Consider the following 21,155-nt stretch of genomic DNA (forward strand, 5'->3'; position numbering starts at 1 on the left):
GGACTTGAACCTCCAGCCTTTCAGTGAGAAGCCTGGCATGTTTGGAACAGGACACAGCTGCACCCACATGTTTACATATCATATGTGGCTACTGTCTCGCAACAGTGGCTGAATTGAATCGTTGTAACCGAGATTGCCTGGCCCGCCAAGCTGAAAGTATTGACTATGTGCCTTTTCTGAAAGGTTGCCAAGCGCCGATTTACAAGGTAGAAGTGACATACCCGGTGATCGATTACAGGGAGAAGAAGACAGGGACGTCACCACGCTTCTGCCTTGAACAAGCAACTGCATGATAGAGTTTGGGTGGGGGGGGGGGGATACACTAAATGGATGCTTCTCACCTTTTGTCAGCCATTACTCTTCTTTGAGAAATCAAGAAAGTGTATATAGTTTTCAAACACCCTGAAATGCTGCCTGCCACGAAAGGCCAGTTAACCCTGACAAGTATTTAGGAATCCCTGTAGCGACAAAGAGTATTTTGGGGGTGGGGGGTGGGGACTGTGTACTTAAAAAACAAAATCGCAGTTTGTCACCATGCTGTATTTGTTCAGCCATGACATGTAATTTGTTTTAGAACACAATCAGAGAAAGTAGGAACACCGTTTTCCTGCTGCTGTTGGCAAGAGTGGGAGGAAGAATGGGGGGCTTTGTTAGGGGCCCTTGAGACCCAGGAGTAGCAGAGTTCAAAGAGGACTTAAAGATCCTCTATAAACACATTCACCGCTATCCAGTCGATGACCACTCACAGTGACCCTGTAAGACAGAGTAGAACTGCCCCCGAGAGTTTCTAAAACTCTGATGGATCACTTATGGGAGTATTAGCACTGCCTTTCTCCTATCGAGTAGTTGGTGGTTTCGAACTGCAGACCTTGTGGTTTGCAGCCCACTGCATAACCACTGTAAACTAGTTGATGAAAACCCTATGGAACACCCCACACCATTGTTAGGCTTGCTTGATTTGGGCACAAGGTTCAATCGCTGGAATAGAGTGTCATGTTTGCTGAAGTGAAGGACCACTAGGAGCAAGGATATACTGTGTGCCAGTCCAGGTAGACTAGGGAAACAAAGCCAGGGAGACTCGTGTATAAGAAAGAGCTTTATATACGAGAGTAATTGAATGTTGAGAAAACGTCCCAGCCCAGTCCAGATCAAGTCCATAAGTCCGATATTAGCCCATATGTCTGATACCAATTTATAAATTCCTGTTCAGACTCACAAAACACATGCAATGAAGCCACATGCAGGAAGATCGCAGGCCAGTGGGTGGAAGGTCTTGTGGATCCAGTGGCCATGAAAGCATCTCTGCACTGGCGTGGGTTTCCACGTGTCTCCTGCTCCATGTGGTTTGTCATCAGGAATCTCTCGCAGGGATTGAGTGTATCTGGCCTCCAGCGAGCTATTTATTTCTGTGACTCCTCCAAAGGAGATCATCAGGCTGAGATCATCAATCAAATCATCAAGCTGATTGACAGGCTAGACTCTGCTCCTTCACTAGTTGACAACAGATTACATAACTATTATGATGGATCGGCACCATAGCACCATGATGGCTCAGCATGCTGGGCTTGTGAGGTTGACAGGAGGCCAGGCGGCATTTTGTTCTCAAGTGGATGAAGCCACCATGAACTGGACAACAGCAACAGGACCAGTGGGTCTCACACCTGGCTGCATATGAGAACCACCTAGCACATTCTCTGAAGCTGACCTGCTCCCCCCACCTACCGGGATTCCTAGTCCTTTCTCCCTGGGGAGATACTGGTATTCTGTTAGCAACCTCCCACCCCAAGTGCAGTCAAGGTTGAGGTCTGCCTTCTGCGGGCGAGGAGAGCAAGACTTAAGCTTCCAAGGTTTCTTGTCTCTCAGAACTGTTTCCACAGAGATGGCCAATGATTGGCATGACCCTATAAACAGGGAAGCCAGTTCTTCCACCAGGCACCTGGGAAACTCCCTGGTATTCTAGAGAAAGTCATTCCTCAGTGATGTGACGAGCCAGGGGCTGGGGTCAGATATTCCATGTGATCCGTTGGGATGCTCCATATCCAGTGATAGACTCCCAGCCATCCAGTTTCATCTTCAAGAAACCTCCGGTTCTTCGGACATTACACTGATGAATTTCTCCATTACTCCGACTGGTTGAACTCTATGTTCACAAATTCATTGGCTCACACTTACAAGTGTATGCCAGGAGGTGAGGACCACAGAGAGGCTTTCTGTGTGGGACGCGGCCCAGAGCAGACTAGACTGGGTACTATGTGCTCCAGCTCTCTTCTCTTCCGTCTGCCAGCTTATTGGGCACTACTGGGGGTGCCCAGATCTGGATCTATTTGCTCACTGGATCGCGATACATTCTTAGCCCTGAATTCTGCAAGGACCTCATGGATGCTGTTTATTTTACAAATTTCTAGTTTCATCTCAATATAATGATCGCCACACTAAGAAGGACACTATGGACCAACTACAGTGACAGAACAGTCCCCAAAAGACCACCCTCATTTCTGGCACCAATTATAACGTGGGAGGGGCTGAGACCACCTTCGAGTTTGATCCTTCTCCAGAAGGACAGGTGGAATGGTCTGAAAGTTGACATCCTCATGGTTATACTCTCCCAGAAAGTAAGGACGCACTTTAAAATCAGCCCAGGGCAGAGAGAGATGAATGAGTCAGAGTTCAGGAGACGGACATCTGTCTTTGTTACCAAGTGCTGCTATAAAAGAAAAACAAGCCAGTGACTGTAACAAACCAATTCATGGTCTCGTAGTTCCAGAGGCCTGGAGTCGGAGTTCAGGACACCCACTTTAGGGGAAGGCTCTAAGTCAGCTCTGGAAGAAGACCCCAGTTTCTTCTGAGCTGCTGCTGCTGCTTCAAAATCCTCACCCACTTGCCATCATCTCTCTACTTCCATTCTCGGCTTCTCTGTGGTTCCATTGATCTCGTTTCTATCTGGACAAAGAATAACTCGTCACCCACTCGGTCACACTGGGTCCCAGAGGTCTGCAGGCCTTTATAATCAGGAGCATTACAAAGTCACACATTGCCCCCCAGAGACTGTGAAACAGCCATTGAAGGGGAGCTAATGTTTTCCCACCCAGGAGCAATGATTTTGTCAGTTTATGAATTACCTGGGAACTTCAGCTTTTTTTTTGTAATCTCATCCAGTTGCATCAAGGGCAATACTTGCTGTAAGATCTTCCCAGAATTCCCCAGTTCCAGAAAGCTATTTTTTTGAATGTAATGGAGAGGGAGAGCATCTGGTTCCCTGTCCATCCATCTTGTTTCCTGGAAACCCAACCCACAGCCACCATGCCCTATGGCTTCACGTGCTGGCAGCCTTGCTTGTGGGCTATGGAAGGTTGATTCTGTATTTCCCCACCATGCCCTGGGAGAGAGGTAGGAGGAGTGGAACAAGAAATGCTTGCACTTGAACTTTGCACCCGACCACTGTGGTTATTCACATTGTATGTGTTGAATTGCTTGAGTGTTTTTCATGAGAGTTGGGACCTGTGCGTTGGGAAGTATTAAAAATAGAATCCTCAGGCTTGAAGATAAATAAGCGGTCATCTAGCTGAGAAGCATCAACGCACACATGGAAGAAACACACCAGCCTGTCTGACGACAAGATGCAGAAGGGACCAGTTATCAGACATCAAAGAACTAAAAATCATATCAATGGGTGCCCACCTCCCTGATACGATCAATGAAGACAAATGTGTGCATAAGCAAATGTGATGAAGAAAGCTGATGGTGCCCAGCTATCAAAAGATATAGCGTCTGGGGTCTTAACAGCTCAAAGATAAACAAGTGGTCATCTAGCTCAGAAGCAACAAAGCCCACATGGAAGAAACACACCAACCTGTATGACCACGAGCTGTCGAAGGGATCAGGTATCAAGGAACAAAAAATCATATTATTGAAAATGTGAATGAGTGCAGAGTGGAGACTCAAAGCCCATTGGTAGCCAACCGGACACCCCTTACTGAAGGGTTGTGGGGAGGAGATGAACCAGTCCGGGTGCAGGGTAGCAACGATGAAACATATAGCTTTCCTCTAGTTCTTAAATGCTTCCTCCCCCCACTATCATGATCCCAAGTCTACCTTACAAATCTGGCTAAACCAGAGGATTTACATAGGTACAGATAGCAACTGGAAACACAGGGAATCTAGGACAGATGACTTCCCCAGGACAAGTGGTGAGAGTGGTGATGCCTGGGGGTTGGAGAGAATGTGGGATAGAAAGGGGGAACTGATTACAAGAATCTACATATAGCCTCCTCCATGGGGGAGGGACAGCAGAGAAGAAGGCAGGGGGAGACATCGGAAAGTGTAATATATGACAAAATAATAATAACTTATGAATGATGAAGGGTTCATGAGGTAGGGGGAGTGGGGAGGAAGGGGGAAACGAGCAGCAGATATTAAGGCCTCAAGTAGAAGGCAAATGTTTTGAGAATGATGATGACAACAAATGCACATATGTTCTAGACACAATGGATGTATGTATGGATTGTGATAAGAATTATATGAGCCCCCCAAAAAAATGATTTAAAAAAATAGAATCCTCTCTATCAGCTAGGGGGAAAAAGTGAAAAGAAAAAAATTGCATTTCCTTTTTGTGTGTAAATAACAGAAATGAAGAGAAAACAAAAACAGATGCCTGGGAGGATGTATATAAAGATTGCCCATGACTTTAGGATCGATTGGCCCCAGATAATCGAAGAGGTCACTGGGAGTTCCTAAGGAAGCTCTTGTTGGATGTTGGTTATCCACACTTGACACCCACCATGCAGTCCACTTCCGCTCATGGTCTCTCCTGATAATGAAACGCGACCCTGTCCTGCATCACCCTGGAGATCGATCCATCAATCAATTGCTCTCCGGCATGTTCAAGTGCATGTATAATTTTGAGTCAATTAAAAATTACATTACAGGGAAAGAGAGAGAGAAAAGAGTCCACAATCAGGTATCAAACCAGATGTGGGACTTGAATTCTACCTTCGACCATAGTATAGCCTTATGACTAGACTTTGCTTTCTTTTTCTTGTTACTGTTCGTGATAATATTAGTCTACTATCTTCCTTTCAAAAGAAACCGTGTGGTATAGTGGGTTTTGTGTTCAAATGCCAACCTCCAGGTCAGCAGTTCGAAGCCACTTACCGCCACTCCATGGGAGAAAGATGGGGCTTAATGCTCTTGTAAAGATTTACCATCTCAGAAACCCCTAGGGTTAGTTCTGCCCTGCCCTAACTGGGTCACTGGGTGCAGGAATGAACTGATGATGGTTATTTGGGGGTTCTTTTGGTGGAGGAGGGCTTATCTTATCATGAATGGAACCCTGGTGGCTCTGTGGAGGCGGCTGTGCCGCTAAGCTTGAGATCAGTGTTTCACACCCACCAGCCCTCCACAAGAGAAAGATGAGGCTGACTTCTTCCAGAAAGAGGTATAGGGTAACCACAGGGAGCAGCACTACTCTGTCCTGTAGGCCAGGGTGTCTAGGAGTCGACTCAACTCAACGGCCGTGGGTTGGGTTTGGGTTTGGGCTCTTCCCATGGTGATTATTACCAGTGATGGAATCGTTTACCTTGCTCGTCAAATAGGCCCGTGCTTGTGAATGCCTGCTGCCTCCTGTTCTGAGGCATACCGCTGGGCTTCTAAGAACATTCCAGGGAGAAGAGAAGGTACAGCTCCTTGGACTCCTCACCCAGGTTTTTAACGACCGTGCCTTTGTCAACTCCTCCCCTCCTCCCACCATCCTGGAGGCTGGATAAGAAGGCAGCAGGACTTCTGTGCTGGGCAGGCACGGTGCGCTCCAGGCTCAGGGGGAGCTGTGCAAAGAGCCTGGGCAGCTGCCCCAGCCGTGAGACAGAGCGGTGGACAAGCAGACTGGCGGGGCCTGGGACAGCTCATCGGCTCTGTGCTAACGGACAGACTGAGCTAGGCAGGGTCTTGTCAGAAAGGCACGTCCAGATTTTCTTAACAACTGAAATTCGCTCTCTGTTGGACATTTCCCTGGGGGCCATGTGGATCCAGATGGTTGTCCGTGCAAACGATTGCTTTTCCCATCCCAAGCCTTTCCAGGAATTCCAGGCTGGGCAGGCCGCCAGAGGCCGCTGGCTGCCCAGACGCCGCAGCTCATTCTGTGGGAGCCAGCTTCTAGGAATAACACTGCCCGGCACCCACTCCCACCCTGTGAAATTTCACGCCCACCCTCCAAGGCACACGGCAGGTGCTGGGTCCATGGAGAACAGACCCCTACTCACATACTAGCTCTCCTTGTATTTCCATGGGAGATGAAACCCATTGGAAGCCTCCCCTAGTGGCAAGTATTGAGTATTAACAGTTGGAATGCCCCTCAAAAGCAAGGGTGGTTGGTGGACTTCATCTCGGACACGTTGGACATGTTGTCAGGATAGCCAGTCCCTGGCGAATGACATCATGCTTGAACAAGGAGAGGGCCCGTGACAAGGAGGAAGGCCCTCCAGAGTCAGACTGATGCCGAGGCTGCGTGGCTGTGAGGAGGGCCCCGGTCCGGCAGGGTGCGTTCTGCTGCACCTGGCTGTGAGCGGGAACCAACTCCGCAGCCCCGCACCACAAACAACCCTTGTCACGCTCATGGAAAATAGCACCGCAGAATCTAAGAAACATTTCCCGCAGGGCGGCATAATGGTTATAAGTTGGACTGCTAACCTCAAGGTCAGCCAGTCTTTGGGAGCAAGATGAGGCTTTTCTACTCTCATCAAAAGTTAGTCTTGGAAACCCACAGGGGCCATCCTACCCGGTGCTATAGGGCGACTGAGTCAGCATCGACTCAATGCCAGTGGGTTTGGGTTGGAGGGCATGCTGAAGGCTGTCCTATCATGCTGCCTCATAGTCCCCAAGAGTAGAGTCCGGAAAGGCATAGTTGTTCTGACTCATAACCACCACAGAGGACACAGTAGAGCTCCTGACCATGAAGCTGGTTTCAAGACAGGGCAGACTGTTGGGTCTTTTCTCCCATGGGCAGCTGGTGCCTTTGAACCACTGACCAGTAAGTTAGCAGCGGAGAGCTTAACCTTTACCCCACCAGGACTCCTGACTTCAAGGATCAAACCAGTAAAACCAACTCTTGTCCGTGGGGTTTTCAGTCATTGGTTTGTCACAAGTAGATCTCCAGACCTTTCTGCTGAGGTGCCTCTATGTGGACTTGGACCTCCAACCTCTTGATTAAAGGTGCACTAGCCACGAATCTCACACGTCCGGCAGGAGTAAAGAAAGGTACAGCTTACCGCAGCAGGAGCAGCTGTGAGGCTGAGGAACCCATCAGCCTTCTCCTTCGAGGTCTCCAACCGCAATGTTGTCAAGTCGCTTTGCAGGCTTGCCCCCAGAGCTGCATGGAACCAACGAGCTCTCAGGATGGTCGCCTTCGGAGGAGATTAAAATATTGTAGCCATTACATTACATCTAGTCATTGTACTCCCCTGAGTCTCACTAGTTGGAACAGAGCTTTTGACAGGTTGTCATGCTGTGCTGGAGAGATCTACAAGGAGCTTCTAGACTAGATCATAAAAGACTAGGAAGAAAAGACTGGTGACCTACTTCCAAATCCAGCTCACGAGAATCCTTTGGGTCACAGTTGTGCTACGCACAACCAGTCATGGGGTGGCACAAGACCAGACAGAGTTGTGGTCAGCTGCGAGTAAAGTCACCGTGCATCATCTGTGAAGAGCAAGCTCCTTTGCCACAGGTATACAAAGCAGAGTAAGGGGATGAGTGGTGATTGGGGTGAAGGTCAGATTTATGGCGCTGATGGCTGATGTGGGGGAAGTTGATCACCAAGCCTTTTTTCTGAGGCACTTCCGGATGGACTCAAAGCCCCAGCCTTTGAATTAGCAGCCGAGTGCATGAGCCCTTTGCACCAGGCGGGGGTCAGTCCCTCCAGGCTTTTCATTGGAATCCTTGTCAGCCGGCTCGCCCTCTCACCCCCTGCATGGGTGTGCTGTGCTCTGGAAATCCCAGGCAGGCATGTACTCGAATTCTCACTCAGCTTCGCTTTTTGTTTGCTGCCCTCGTTTCAAGCTTCTAAAGATATACTTGAATCATAATCAATTTATATTAGGCATCCCTCCCAGCTTTCTGTTACGTATGCTAAGTAAGATCACCGAAGCACTAATGAATAATATGATTGAGGGCACAGAACTGAAAAGAAGAGCTCTCGGGCACCCCCTAATGGCTCCATGCTGGCATGGAACGATGCACGGGCTGGGACACACTAGCGATGAAGTCAGTGTGTGGGGGGGGCAGAGGGGGAGGACATGTGGCCCGCTTTGCTTCCTCTGGCGCAGGCTGATTCAGTCACCCATACAATGTAGTTAATTATGTTATCACTCAACCCACCTGTCTCCAGCCTGGATGCCCAAGGCCGTCATTCTTGGCCTATTTTAATACCTTGCTACAATGCCTGTGTCCGGCCCAGACTTTCCAGCGTAGCAACAGAATAAAACAGGAACTAGACAGATGTATTCGGACTCAAGGCGACCTCACCATATCCTAATGACCTTGGCCAGGGGACTTCTCTCTTAAACCGGGCCTGGGGCCAAGCTTACCAGCCCTCTTCTCCTTCTCTCTAAAAGCTGAAGCCGGGTGTCTCCAGGAATGCCAGGCCCCCGTGGGTTTCCCACAGACTGGAGTGCTCAAAGGACCATGCGTGTAGGCCGCCGAACAGCTCACAGGATGGCCCCGACCTTGGCACGGATTTGGGGGCCTCTGCCTGCTGTCTCTGGCTTGGTTGCTCTTGTTAGTTGGGGAGTCCATTCCACCTCCCAGTGACCTGTAGGTGCAGAGTGGAACTGCTCCCAAGGGTCATCAAGGGTGTGACCTTTCAGGAGCAGACCACTAGGCCTGCCTTCCGAGGGACTCCTGGGTGAGCTTGAACCACACCGTATGAGGGCCTCATCCAGCAGATGCCAGTTGTTACTTACAGGGCTTGGGGTCAGGGGGGGATACAGCCCCACACCTCCAGGCACTGAGCGAGGCACCTCACTTCAGAGCTGAATCACAGCATTTGGGAGTTTTCCTTTTTTAAGCTCTCTTTTTTCTTCCCAGAGATAATTGACTTATATCCAAAAGTATGGCGATGGCCTTCTTTAAATATGCTTTTGTACAGCTTCAGAAGACAGACCCGGAAGAGAGGGGGAGTGTCTGGAAGCACTGTGCTGCGTCTTTGCCCGGTGCTGGCTAGATGATGCCCAAGGGTGTCAGAGGAGGGCTGGGCCCCTTGGGGTCTGCTGGAGCTCGATGTTCGTTTTGATCATAGACCGCTGGTCTTCACCCCCACCAACCCCCCAACAAACACCCCTGCCTGGGTCTCAGGCTTTCCGTCAGCAGCAGAGCATGTTAACCAATGGCATTGCCCAGAGATCCCAGATACTGGCTACCCCCTCCCCATTGCCAAGTCTAACTCTTGGGGGAATGGCCCTTAGAGGGCAGAGTAGAGCTGCTCCTCAGGGTTTACTAGATCATAAGATTTTTAAGGAGCCCTGGTGGTGTCCATGGGTCACACGTTGGGCTGCTAAACGCAAGGTCAGCAGTTGGAAACCTCCAGCCTCTCTGAGGGAGAAAGGCGGGGCTTTCTGTGGCAGCCTCCTCTTTCTCCCACAGCCTCTGGTGGGTTTGAACGGCCAACTTGGTGGTTTTCAATCCTACACAATCCACAGTGCTACCCAGGCTCCTTAGAAAAAGGCTCGCTCAGGGCTGTTGGGCAGATCCGGCTTCCTAAGGACCCGGTGGGAGCAGGAAGCCTCAGCTTTCTCTGGAGGAGGGACGATGCATTCAAACTGCTGGTCTTGCAGTGAGCTGCCCGATGCCTGGCCCAACACTCACTGCCACGGATTGGATTCTGACTCTTGGCCACCCTATAGGACAGTATAATCTGAGACTAGAACTCCAAATAGACAGCCTCATCTTTCTCCCTCAGAGAAGCCGATGGTTTCAAATGGCTGACTGTGCCATCCGCAGCCGAGTTCATAACCCACGACACCATCGAGTAAGAGGCTAGAGATATTTCATATGTGCGTAACAGAGAGAGAGGGGCTTTAGTAGAAAATGTCATCATATTGCTGAGTTTTCAAATGTTAATGCGCATATGAAATACCTGGGGATCTTGTTAAAAAACAGAATCTGAAGAAGTAGGTTTGAAATTGGGCCTGAGGTTCTGGGTTTCTTACAACCCCTGGCTGTGTTGAAGCTGCTGGGTTTTGGACCTCACTTAGAGTTAAATGGGAAAATAAAATACTGGAGGGAGATATATTAATGAGGATATAAAAATGCTTAAAACAGATGTATCCACATCAGTGGTTATCAGGAAAACGTATGTAGTAAAGACCCTCATTCATCTTTGAAGTCTCCTTCTGCTTTCATTTTTCTAATATGACTGTTACAGGAGCCCTGCTGGCGGAGTGGTTCTGAGTTGACTTGCGGACCACAAGGTCAGCGGTTCAAAACCACCCGCCCCTCCTTGGAAGAAAGATGAGGTTTCCTACTCTTGTAAAGAGTCACCGTCTCAGGAACCCACAGAAGCCATTCGACTCTGTCCTGTAGGGTTGTTGTGAGTCAGAACGGACTCGATGGCACTGGGTTGCTTTTCTTCTTTAAATAATAATAACGTTTGAGCCGTGGAAGCGGCATATGTGCTTCCCTGATAGTTTGGCATTGATATTGGTGTGGGTGCCCACGTGATCTGCTCGGAGGCGAGCTCCTCAGAGACTCAGCAGAGACATCGGTGGCACTTAGGCCATTTGTCTTCCGCTAGGAAGAGAAACCCCAAAGCTGCAGCCCCTGTCTCCTGTTTCTTCTCTTCTTCACGGACTGACACTCCCTCCCTCCCTCGTTAGTTCAGCTCCACTCTTCTGTCTTCATGAGGTGTTCGCCTCTCCGATCTGTCATCCCAAGTGGCCCAGGTACCTAGGAAATGTGGCGCCCTCTTGTGGTTTGCCGAAAATATAGTAAGCTCCTGTCCGTCCCAAGGATGAGAGAGACAATATAGCTAACCAGGTCCAGAGAAGGGACTCTGCCCTAGGTGCTTGTCATGGATTACAAATTGGACTCTTAACCAAAAGGTCACCCGATCAAAGCCATCAGCTGCTCTGCTGGAGAAAGATAGCACAACCTGCTCCTGGAAAGCTGTCCAGCTTTGGAGACGCTCTATAGGGTCCATGTTCTGTTTTGTGGATTAGAGAAAACCAAATCCAGTGACGCTCATATACGTACAAGAGAGAACTTCATATCAAGAAGTAATTATGTAACAGTACAACATGCCTACCCAGTCCAACTCAGGTCCGTAAGTCCGATACGAGTCCATGAGTCCCTCTTCAGACTCATGCAGTCACATGAAGTGATGCAGAATGCAGGACGATCACAGGTGGTGCATGCAAAGTCCTGTGGCTTCAATGTCGGTGGAAGCAGCAGGGCTCTGGCAGCTCCCAGAGTGACCAGCAAGCAGGAAGGTCAAGGCAGAGAGAAGGCGGGGTTCCCAGGACCCTCCTTATGAGAAGGCCACGCCCACAATGAGGCAAGATCTGGCTGTGACCTGATTGGCAGGTTGGATACCAACCCTGCACTTTTATATATCTTCAAGTCAACGTAAAATCATGTACCGTATATGCTCGTGTATAAGCCGAGTGTTTCAGCACATTTTTAATGCTGAGAAAGCCCCCCTTGGCTTATACTCAAGTGAGGGTCTGACTTACCTGTTCTCGGGTGCAGTGCGGGTGTTCTCTGGTCTCTCCCGCTCATCTGCGGGTGCCTGCAGCCTCTGTGGAGGGTCCGATGATTGCTGATATCACCGCACTTCTTTTCTCCTGGACGCGGGGCAGCCTCTGTGTTGTCCATGCCGTACCGGGCAAGAACCTGCCTGCTTCCGTGCGCTGGTACCCGGGGTGCACCGCATCCTTGTCAGATGAATGCCGGACGCCCTTGTTATTCTTCTCCTGATCTTCTCCAGGGCTGTGATCAATGACATAGCCTTTGCAGTCTTGCCACTGCTTGGTCACGCCACCCAAGCGCGGCTGAATACAAGTACCGGTATATCTCTGGTCTTGGCTATACAGTACGTTTATTTTCTTATTCACCCATCTGGACCCAGTGTTGACTATGCTCGCACAGAGCAGCCTGTCTTAGGGCTCATGATACACACGCTGCGTTGCGCACACTCTGTGTTACTGCGTGTGTTGCATTAGCACCTCCCATGCCTACGCAGCAATGCTGCTTCTGCAGGAACGCAGCACAGCGCAGGCAGTAACACGGTGCGCACACCACGCAGCGTGTATAGTATGAGCCCTAACACAGGCTGCTCTATGCAAACCGCCATGTCAGCACGTTCTGGATTAGTATCAGCCTGCGTCAGGCCTCAGACTATACAAGCTGTGTTGTGCATACGCGGTAAGGCAGCCTATGTAGTAACGCAGAGCATGCAAGTAACACAGCGTGCCTAGTTACTGCTGATACCTTATTGCTTTTGTTGACCCTCTTTTCCACTTACAGACCTAGTTTACTGTTTTCTTTGAAATAAATATTCAAAAACATTTAACCTACCGATGCTTCAATTAATGTAATTTTGTTGGCGTCTATTTTTATATAGAAAAAACGTACCAGTGGCTGCTGCAGTTCCCACCCTAGGCTTATACTCGAGTCAATAAGTTTCCCAGCTTTTGTGGTAAAATCGGGGGCCTCGGCTTATATTTGGGTCAGCTGATACTCGAGTGTATGCAGTATTACCACAGGGTCTCTATGAGTCCAAGTCCATTTGCACGCAGTGGGTTTGGTTTGGGTTTCTTTCCCCTTAATACAGCATCTGTACATAGGAAACATGATCTTTCTAAGTGTAGGAGGAGGGTAGGTTGACATTTGGGGGCTTGGCCCAAGCCACAGTTTGGGTCGCTCCAGATTCTGTGTTAATCTTTTATCATTGGAGGTTCAAGTCGGCTCGGATGTGCTGCAGAAGAAAAGCCTGGCTGTCTACTTCAAAAACTAGTCATTGACTGCCCTGTGGTGCTTAGTCACTGGGTCATTGGGAGTCAAACTCAACTCAGTGCTGACTTTGCTTTCTCCTTTCTCTGACCCGGAAAAGACGTTCCTTCTCAATAGATAACTGTTCAGAAGGATATGTTTAAATGTTTCTGAGTGGCCCATTATCAGAAGGCCAAGCCTGGAGTCTTTAGCACCAAAATAAGCTGCCGTTCAGTCAACTCTGACTCAGAGAGACCTTACAGGACAGAGTAGAACTGCCTCTTTGGTTCTCTAAGACCTCACATCTTTATGCGGGCAGACAGCCTTGTCGTCCTCCCAAGAAGGAGGCTGTTACGTTTGAACTGCTGGTTAGGGAGGGCCTGGTAGGTTTGAGCTCCTGGTTAGCAGCCCAGTGGGGTATCCCAGTAAGTTAATGTGTCAAATGAGCAGTGTCGGTAAGCCCTGCCCTCCTAGGAACCAGTCAGCATTCTTTGTCTAACTTGCTGAAGCGGGTTCCTAAAAGATACCTTCAGAAGGGGCATTGGGTATTCCATGGCACTCTATGCATTTCTGATGGGCCTCTTTCTGAATGTGTTTGACATGTCTCTAGGCCAGTGGTTCTCAACCTTCCTAATGCCTCGACCCTTTAATACATTTCCTCATGTTGTGGTGACCCCCAATCATAAAATTATTTTCTTCGCTACTTCATCACTAATTTTGCTACTGTTATGAATCGTCATGTAAATATCTGATATGCAGGATGTATTTTCATTGTTACAAATTTAACAGAATTAAAGCATAGTGATTAATCACAAAACAATATGTCATTAGGTATTGTGAAATATTTATTTCTAATGACAAATAAATGAAATGTTGTCTTGTACGATGGGTACTCATATGTGTGTGTATGTACATGTGTGTATCTGCATGTGGGCAGACCCTCCTGGAAGTGGATAGAGAAGCAGTGTCTTGGCTCCAAAGATGATCGGAAATATGTGTTTTCCAATAGTCTTAGGTGACTTTTGTGAAAGGGTCATTTGACCCCCACAAAAGTGTCACAACCCACAGGTTGAGAACCACTGCTCTAGCCTTTGAAAGGCCCATAATGTTTTTGCTTGTTCTTCCCTGGAGTTGCCTGGGGCTAATTAACATATTCCTGCACTGGCTGGCTCCACTCTATGCAAATAGTCTCCTTCCTGATTCTGACAGCAATCCCTAAGGAAACTGTCGGAGTTATTGGATCAGTGCTGCTACTCCACCAGCAGGGGGCGCATGACACAGTTCAGTTGGAGGAAACCAAAACCAAACCCAAACAAATACAAATTCACTGCCAAGGAGTTCATTCTGACTTAACAGCAACCCTATAGGACAAAGTAGATCTGCCCCCGTCTCTTAAAGGGACCTTCCTTTGTTAGTTGCTCAGGGGATGTGAAGATATAGGTTGTTGCCTTTCTTAAGAGTGACTCTCTCGAGATAAGCAGATCGTTGTAAGCACTCTTCAAACATCGGGTAACCAAAGGGGGCAACTTATTTTTCACGCTTTTGTAATTTAATTTGAGTCTGTCATTGCTATAAGAATAGCACACTACATGGTCACGGATTTGCAAGTGTTATACTGTATTCTTTGTGAGAAATTGTTGTTGTTGTTGTTGTTGTTAGAGCCACACAATTCTTGGGAACCCCGGGGCACAACACTGCCCCGCCTGGGGACATCATGATTGGCTGTGGGTTGGCCCATTGTAATGCACAGTGCCTTTCATGGCTAATTGATGATCTATTGTTTTATTTTCCTGAAAGTATATCACCAGGTCTTTCTTCCTCGTCTTAGTCTAGAGGCTGAAAGGACCTCAGCATTATAACAACTCATTGGCCTCCATTGGTAGCCAGGTGGTATCTGTGCATGAGGGGCATTGGCTGGGGCTGAAACTTGGATCTCCCTCAGAGGGAGTGAGGACTCTATCACAGAACCAGTACAGCCTCCTGAAGGGGATATGTTAAAAAAGCAACCAAGCACTGTCATCAAGTCGATTCCGACTCAGGGGGGCCCTGTGTAAGGTTTCTGGGACTATAACGCTTTACGGGATCAGACAGCCTTGTCTTCCTGCAGAGCAGCAGCGTGGGTTTTCATCACTGAGCTTGCGGGCAGGAGCCCGGCGTCTAATCCGCAGCAGCACCAGGGCTCCTTCATGAAGACTCAAAAGCAGAGGTTCTCAACTTTCCTAATGCCGCAACCCTTTAATACAGTTCCTCATGTGTTGGTGACCCCGCACCATAAAATTATTTTTGTTGCTACTTCATCACTGTCATTTTGCTACTGTTATGAATCAAGTGACCCCTGTGAAAGGGTTGTTCAACCCTCAAAGGGGTTGCGACCCACAGATTGAGAACCACTGCTCTAAAGAATCCCGTTATTTGGGGGTTACAGAAGTCTTAGGTCAGGAGTTAAATAGCTGACGTTACTCATTGAACAGAGAGTTCATTTCTCCAGCAGTAGTATTTTGGTCTTTTTATTTTCTGTTTCCATTCTGATCTCTAAAGTACCTCTCTGGTTGTGTGAGAAACTGCCCAGTGGTGTTGTGTCCAGACATCATAATTCCAAATCAGTATCTTCACACAGACCTGATCAAAACCAAATAGGATGGGGAACGCAAAGGGAAGTCTTCATTTGGGGTCTTATCAGCCATCCAAGAAGCCCTGGTGGCATAGTTGAATATGCACTGGGCTGAAATCACAAGGTCAGTGGTTCAAAACCACTAATCACACCAAATCGGGGTATGGAGGATGCTTTCTATTCCCGTAAAGAGTTACAATCTTGGAAAACCACAGGGGCGGTTCTACCCTGTCCTATAGGGTTACTGTGACTTGGAACCAACTCTTTGGCAGCGTGTTTGGTTCTTGAGTTTGGGCCATCGTCAATCATTGAGTGACAGTTCGTAGTGTTGAATCAGAACCAACAAGTGCCATTAAATCATTGGCCAGACAATTAAAGTTACAAATTCAATTGGAGGAACATGTGCTGTATATGAGATGTGAGATAAGATGGTGCTGGGGGGGAGGAAGGGACTTGTCACAAGGGGCAGATGAGAGTTACTTCAGTACAGACAAGGGCTGAATGCTGAAGACAGGTATCTTTTGGGGGAGGCAAAACGCCATAACCAATGGCCTAGGGCCCCTGAACCCAGTCCCCCAGCTCCTCGGGATCACACCACCTTATGCTAGCTGCTCTCTTCAGCAGCTGCTGCCCAGCCAGGTACACTCAGGTCCCTGGCTTGTTCTGCTTTGCCAGGTGGGCGTGGCTTGCTCCCAGGGTAGCTGACACACAGAGTTCAGTCGTTACTATAAGGCTGAGATGTGTGCCCACAAGAACTGGCTCCCTGGACTCTGTCTATGGGTCAAGGCACGGTTTGTCTGGAAGGGGCTGACTCCTTCTCTGGAGTGAATGAGGATTTGGCCCTTCCCAAGGAGAAAGAGAAGGGACCACAGGAAGAGAATGTTGGAAGACAGCTTCTAAAGGAAGAGAGGCAGGGAAGAAGGAACTATGGACTCCCACTGCGTCCTATTATCATCCTCGTCTTGTTAACCACAGACATGCTTGTTTTTTAACTGACTCGGAGTTTTATTTTGGCTTTTGGTTCTCATGAGTGGCTGTACTCAGAGTTCTTTTCAAACGTGTGGATCACAGGCTTATTTGTGGCTCTCCTGAGGTAGCATCGTATGGTCTATGTGTGCGTGATGCAATGCGTGCATGTATTGATATGCGCTGTATATGTGGTGTGTATGAATTCTGGGTGCTGCAATGTGTGTGTGGTGGGTGTGTTATATATGCAGGGCTGGGGTGCATAAGCAATGTGTGTTTTGTGTATGTAGGGTGTGTATACAGTGTGTGGGGGTGTTGTATATATGGTGTGTGTCTTGTGTATGTGTTGTGCGTAGCCTATGTGATGCAGTAAATGTGTGTGAGGTGTTTGCTATATGCAGGGTATGTGTTGCATGTGCGGCATGTTTACAGGGTGAGGTGTATATTGTATATATGGCATTTGTATTGTATATGTATTCTGTTGTATTTTGTCTCTGTGATGCAGTATCTGGTATGTATATAATATTTGCATGGTATGTGTGACCTATGTGATGTTTGCATAGTGTATGTTGTATGTGTGGGGTGTGTATGAAGTTTGTGGGGTCTGTGGTGTGTATGCAGTGAATAGTATGTAGTGTGTATTGTGGTATGTGTGAGATATGTGATCTGTGTGTGGTATGTGTGCAGTGTGTTTAGTGTGGTGTGTGCATGGGAGGTGTATTGTCTGTATATGTGGTATGGATACAGTGTGTATAGTGTAATGCGGTGTGTTATGTGGTGTGTGTGTTGTGTGGATGCAGGGTGTGTAATGCAGTGTGTTTATGATCTATGTGGTGTGTGGTATGTATCCAGTGACTGTAGTACATGGATATGCAGTGGACTTGCTGTGTATGTAGTGTGTGTTGAATATGTGGTGTTCATAGAGTGCAGTGTCTGTGATATATGTGGTATATGTATATGTATGTTGTACACATGCTGTCGGTGGGATGCGTATGTGGTGTGGTGTCTGTGGTGGACTGAGGGAGGGTGTGTAGCATAGTGTGTGTGTGTGGTTTGTGTGTGTGTGTGGTTTGTTTGTGTGTGTGTGTGTGTGTGTGTGTGTGTATACATGGGGAAGAGGGAGTCTGTAGATGAGTAAAGGCCCGGAGTGCCACAGCACCTGTGCATCATTACGAAGGAGGAAGTAAAGAGCAGAGACTGCCCAGGCCTCCCACCTCCTAGCCACCCTGCCCTGGACCATCACCTTGCTCTATGGGCCTACTTGGGTTTTCTGGTGGGGCTGGGCGAGGCCCGGTCCCAGCCTTCCTGAAAAGGATGCTGAAGAAATGCAGGGCCTACTCTTGAGGAAGACAAGAGAGGAGGGCAGCAGACACAGGGAACAGGCCTTTGAGGAGTGCTCCCTGCAGAACATAGTCAGGTGGGGAGATTGCAAGGGGCCTGCTCCATGCGGTCTGCCCCATGGTCATGCCGGCTCTGCCGTGTTGGGAATCACCGTGGAAGCAGGGACCTGCTTTTTAACTCATGTGGATGATTTTTTTTTAAGTATTGAGATTGTGCGTGTATATTCAAAAGCCTCCCATGACTATGGAGTTTGTGCTGATCTCTTTAATTCACCCCCCTTTTCCCCTCCTTCCCCGCCCCTCCCCCCTCTGTCTGGTCCCATCTCTCTCCCCAGAACCCCGAGACGCTGTTGGCGGAGTGCACCCACGGGGAGATGATTCCTCATGAAGAGCCTGGATCCCCCACAGACATCAAATGTGACTTTCCGTTTATCAGACTGAAGCCGGTGCCCACCAGCCAGTGAGACAGCCACCGTGGAGGGGGGACGGCGAAAGATGAAATCCAACCAGGAGCGGAGCAATGAATGCCTGCCTCCCAAGAAACGCGAGATCCCCGCCACCAGCCGGCCCTCGGAGGAGAAGTCCCCGGCGGCGCTGCCCACGGACAACCACCGGGCAGAGGGCCTGGCTTGGCTCTCCAGCCACCCAGGAGGCCACGGCGGGGGCGGCGGCAGGCACGGGCCAGCGGGGTGCTCAGGGGAGCAGGGTTTACAGCAGGGAATAGGTTTACACAAATCGTTGTCCACGGGGCTGGACTACTCCCCGCCCAGCGCCCCTCGCTCCGTCCCGGTGACCACCACGCTCCCCACGGTGTACCCGCCTCCGCCATCAGGGACGCCTGTTTCCCCAGTGCAGTACGCCCACCTGCCCCACACCTTCCAGTTCATTGGGTCCTCCCAGTACAGCGGGCCCTACGCAGGCTTCATCCCCACCAGTGCGGTGGCCTCGGCCGCCGTGGCCACCACTCCGTCCCAGCGCTCCCAGCTGGAGGCTTATTCCACGCTGCTGGCCAACATGGGCAGCCTGAGCCAGGCCTCGGGGCACAGAGTGGAGCCGCCGCCCCCGCCGCCCCCACAGCAGCACTTGGGCAGGACTTCGGGGCTCCTGAGCGCAGGCTCCCCTCCACCTGCCCCGCAGAACCAGTACGTCCACATTTCCAGCTCCCCGCAGAGCTCGGGGCGCACGGCCTCGCCACCCGCCCTCCCCCTCCACCTACACCCCCACCAGACGATGATCCCGCACACGCTCACCCTGGGGCCCTCCTCTCAGGTGGTTGTGCACTACTCGGACTCCGGCAGCCACTACGTCCCTCGGGAGGCCGCCAAGAAGGCGGAGAGCAGCCGGCTGCAGCAGGCCCTGCAGGCCAAAGAAATTCTCAACGGGGAGATGGAGAAGAGCCGGCGGTATGGGGGCCCCTCCTCGGCAGACCTGGGGCTGCTGAAGGCCGGCGGGAAGGCGTCGGCCCACCCCTATGAGTCCAGGCATATGGTGGTCCACCCGAGCCCCACCGACTACAGCACTCGGGACGTGTCCGGGGTCCGGGCCTCTGTGATGGTCCTGCCCAACAGCAGCACGCCCGCCTCGGACCTGGAAGTGCAGCAGGTCACCCACCGGGAGGCGTCCCCCTCCACCCTCAACGACAAGAGCGGCCTGCACTTAGGGAAGGCCGGCCACAGGTCCTATGCACTGTCCCCGCAGCAGGCGCTGGGCCCCGAGGGCGTCAAGGCCGCAGTCGCCACCCTGTCCCCCCACACGGTCATCCAGACGACGCACAATGCCTCCGAGCCACTCCCCGTGGGGCTGCCGGCCACAGCCTTCTATGCTGGGACGCAGCCCCCAGTCATCGGCTATCTGAGCAGCCAGCAGCAAGCGATCACCTACGCCGGCAGCCTGCCCCAGCACCTGGTGATCCCAGGCACCCAGCCCCTGCTCATCCCCGTCGGCAGCGCGGACATGGACTCGTCCGGGGCTGCCTCCGCCATCGTCACATCGTCGTCCCAGTTTGCTGCAGTGCCTCACGCCTTCGTCACCACCGCCATTCCCAAAAGCGAGAACTTCAGCCCTGAGGCACTGGCCGCGCCCGCCGCCTACTCGGCCATGGTGCAGGCCCAGATCCACCTGCCAGTGGTGCAGTCGGTCGCCTCGCCATCGGCGGCACCGCCGACACTGCCCCCCTACTTCATGAAAGGCTCCATCATCCAGCTGGCCAACGGGGAGCTGAAGAAGGTGGAGGACCTGAAGACAGAAGACTTCATCCAGAGCGCCGAGATCAGCAACGACCTGAAAATCGACTCCAGCACCGTAGAGAGGATCGAAGACAGCCACAGCCAGGGCGTGGCCATCATTCAGTTTGCCGTGGGCGAGCACCGAGCGCAGGTAACGGCACCCACCACACCTTCCTCCTCCAGGCTTTCCTCTCCGCCTGCGGCTGGTACAGCCAGGGAAGGGGATTCACCAATCCCGTATGGCCAGCAACCCGACCCTAGTGCTGAGCGCCTCCATGTGTGGCAAGGTAGGGCGTTCTCCACTGGGTTTTCAGTGGCTGATTTCTCAGAAACCCATCTCCAGGCCTTTCTTCCACGGTGCCTCTGAGTGGGCGGGGAAGCTCCCATGAGCAGCCCTGTGCCTTTTACCAGATTACAGCACCCCCTGAGGGCCCCCATGTGAGAGGAGGAAGGGTTCTCATTTATACCTCAGCCTGAGATTCAGTCCCCTCTGAGAGCATTCTGCTCAGTGCCCCAAGGCATCCAATGTTCGCCATCACGGGTTCTGTGCGCCCAGGAGAGGCTGTCACATGCCCCCTGGGGGATGACTGAGAAACACCCTCTCTCCAAGTGTCCCTTGTGTTCTGTGCTTCAGAGGAAGAAGCTCCGTGGAGGAAAGCTGTCCTGTCCTGTCGCTTGCCCGACAGACCTCCTGCCCTTGGCGAGCGTGTGTGCTGAGAGCCAACACAGCCCACGCCCGCCTGTGAGGGGCCAGCACTGTCCCAGCTGACCTCCTGGGTTTGTGCTCAGTGGGGATCCCAAAGGTCAGGTAGCAGCTCGGTCCAGTCAGGTCAGGAACCAAAATTAATGATTGGCCAGTTGTCAAGGCAGTGCCAACTCACGGGAGCCCCATGCCCACCGAGAGTGCCCCAGGACTCTGTCAAGCTTTCATTGGCTGATTGCTCAGAAGCAGATTGGCAGGCCTTTCTTCTGAGGTGCTTCCCAGAACAGCATGAACCTCCACCTCCCAAGGACTGCTGAAGAATAGCTTGCCATCTC

The 21,155-nt window shown here is 50.7% G+C and overlaps 1 protein-coding gene across 4 annotated transcripts in view; it reads left to right on the forward strand.

Moving 5' to 3' along the window:
* The window catches only part of ATXN1 (ataxin 1), a 477,765-nt gene that overhangs the window by 441,871 nt on the left and 14,739 nt on the right, over window positions 1-21,155 (forward strand). For all 4 annotated transcript variants that reach the window (XM_075532432.1, XM_075532414.1, XM_075532440.1 and 1 more), the window contains one exon: window positions 18,228-20,268. In XM_075532432.1, the coding sequence (XP_075388547.1) occupies window positions 18,388-20,268 (1,881 nt within the window). In that variant the 5' untranslated portion in view covers window positions 18,228-18,387. The remainder of the gene's footprint in view (window positions 1-18,227; window positions 20,269-21,155) is intronic.

Source organism: Tenrec ecaudatus, chromosome 1 (assembly GCF_050624435.1).
Source record: "Tenrec ecaudatus isolate mTenEca1 chromosome 1, mTenEca1.hap1, whole genome shotgun sequence".
Lineage (NCBI taxonomy): Eukaryota > Metazoa > Chordata > Mammalia > Afrosoricida > Tenrecidae > Tenrec > Tenrec ecaudatus.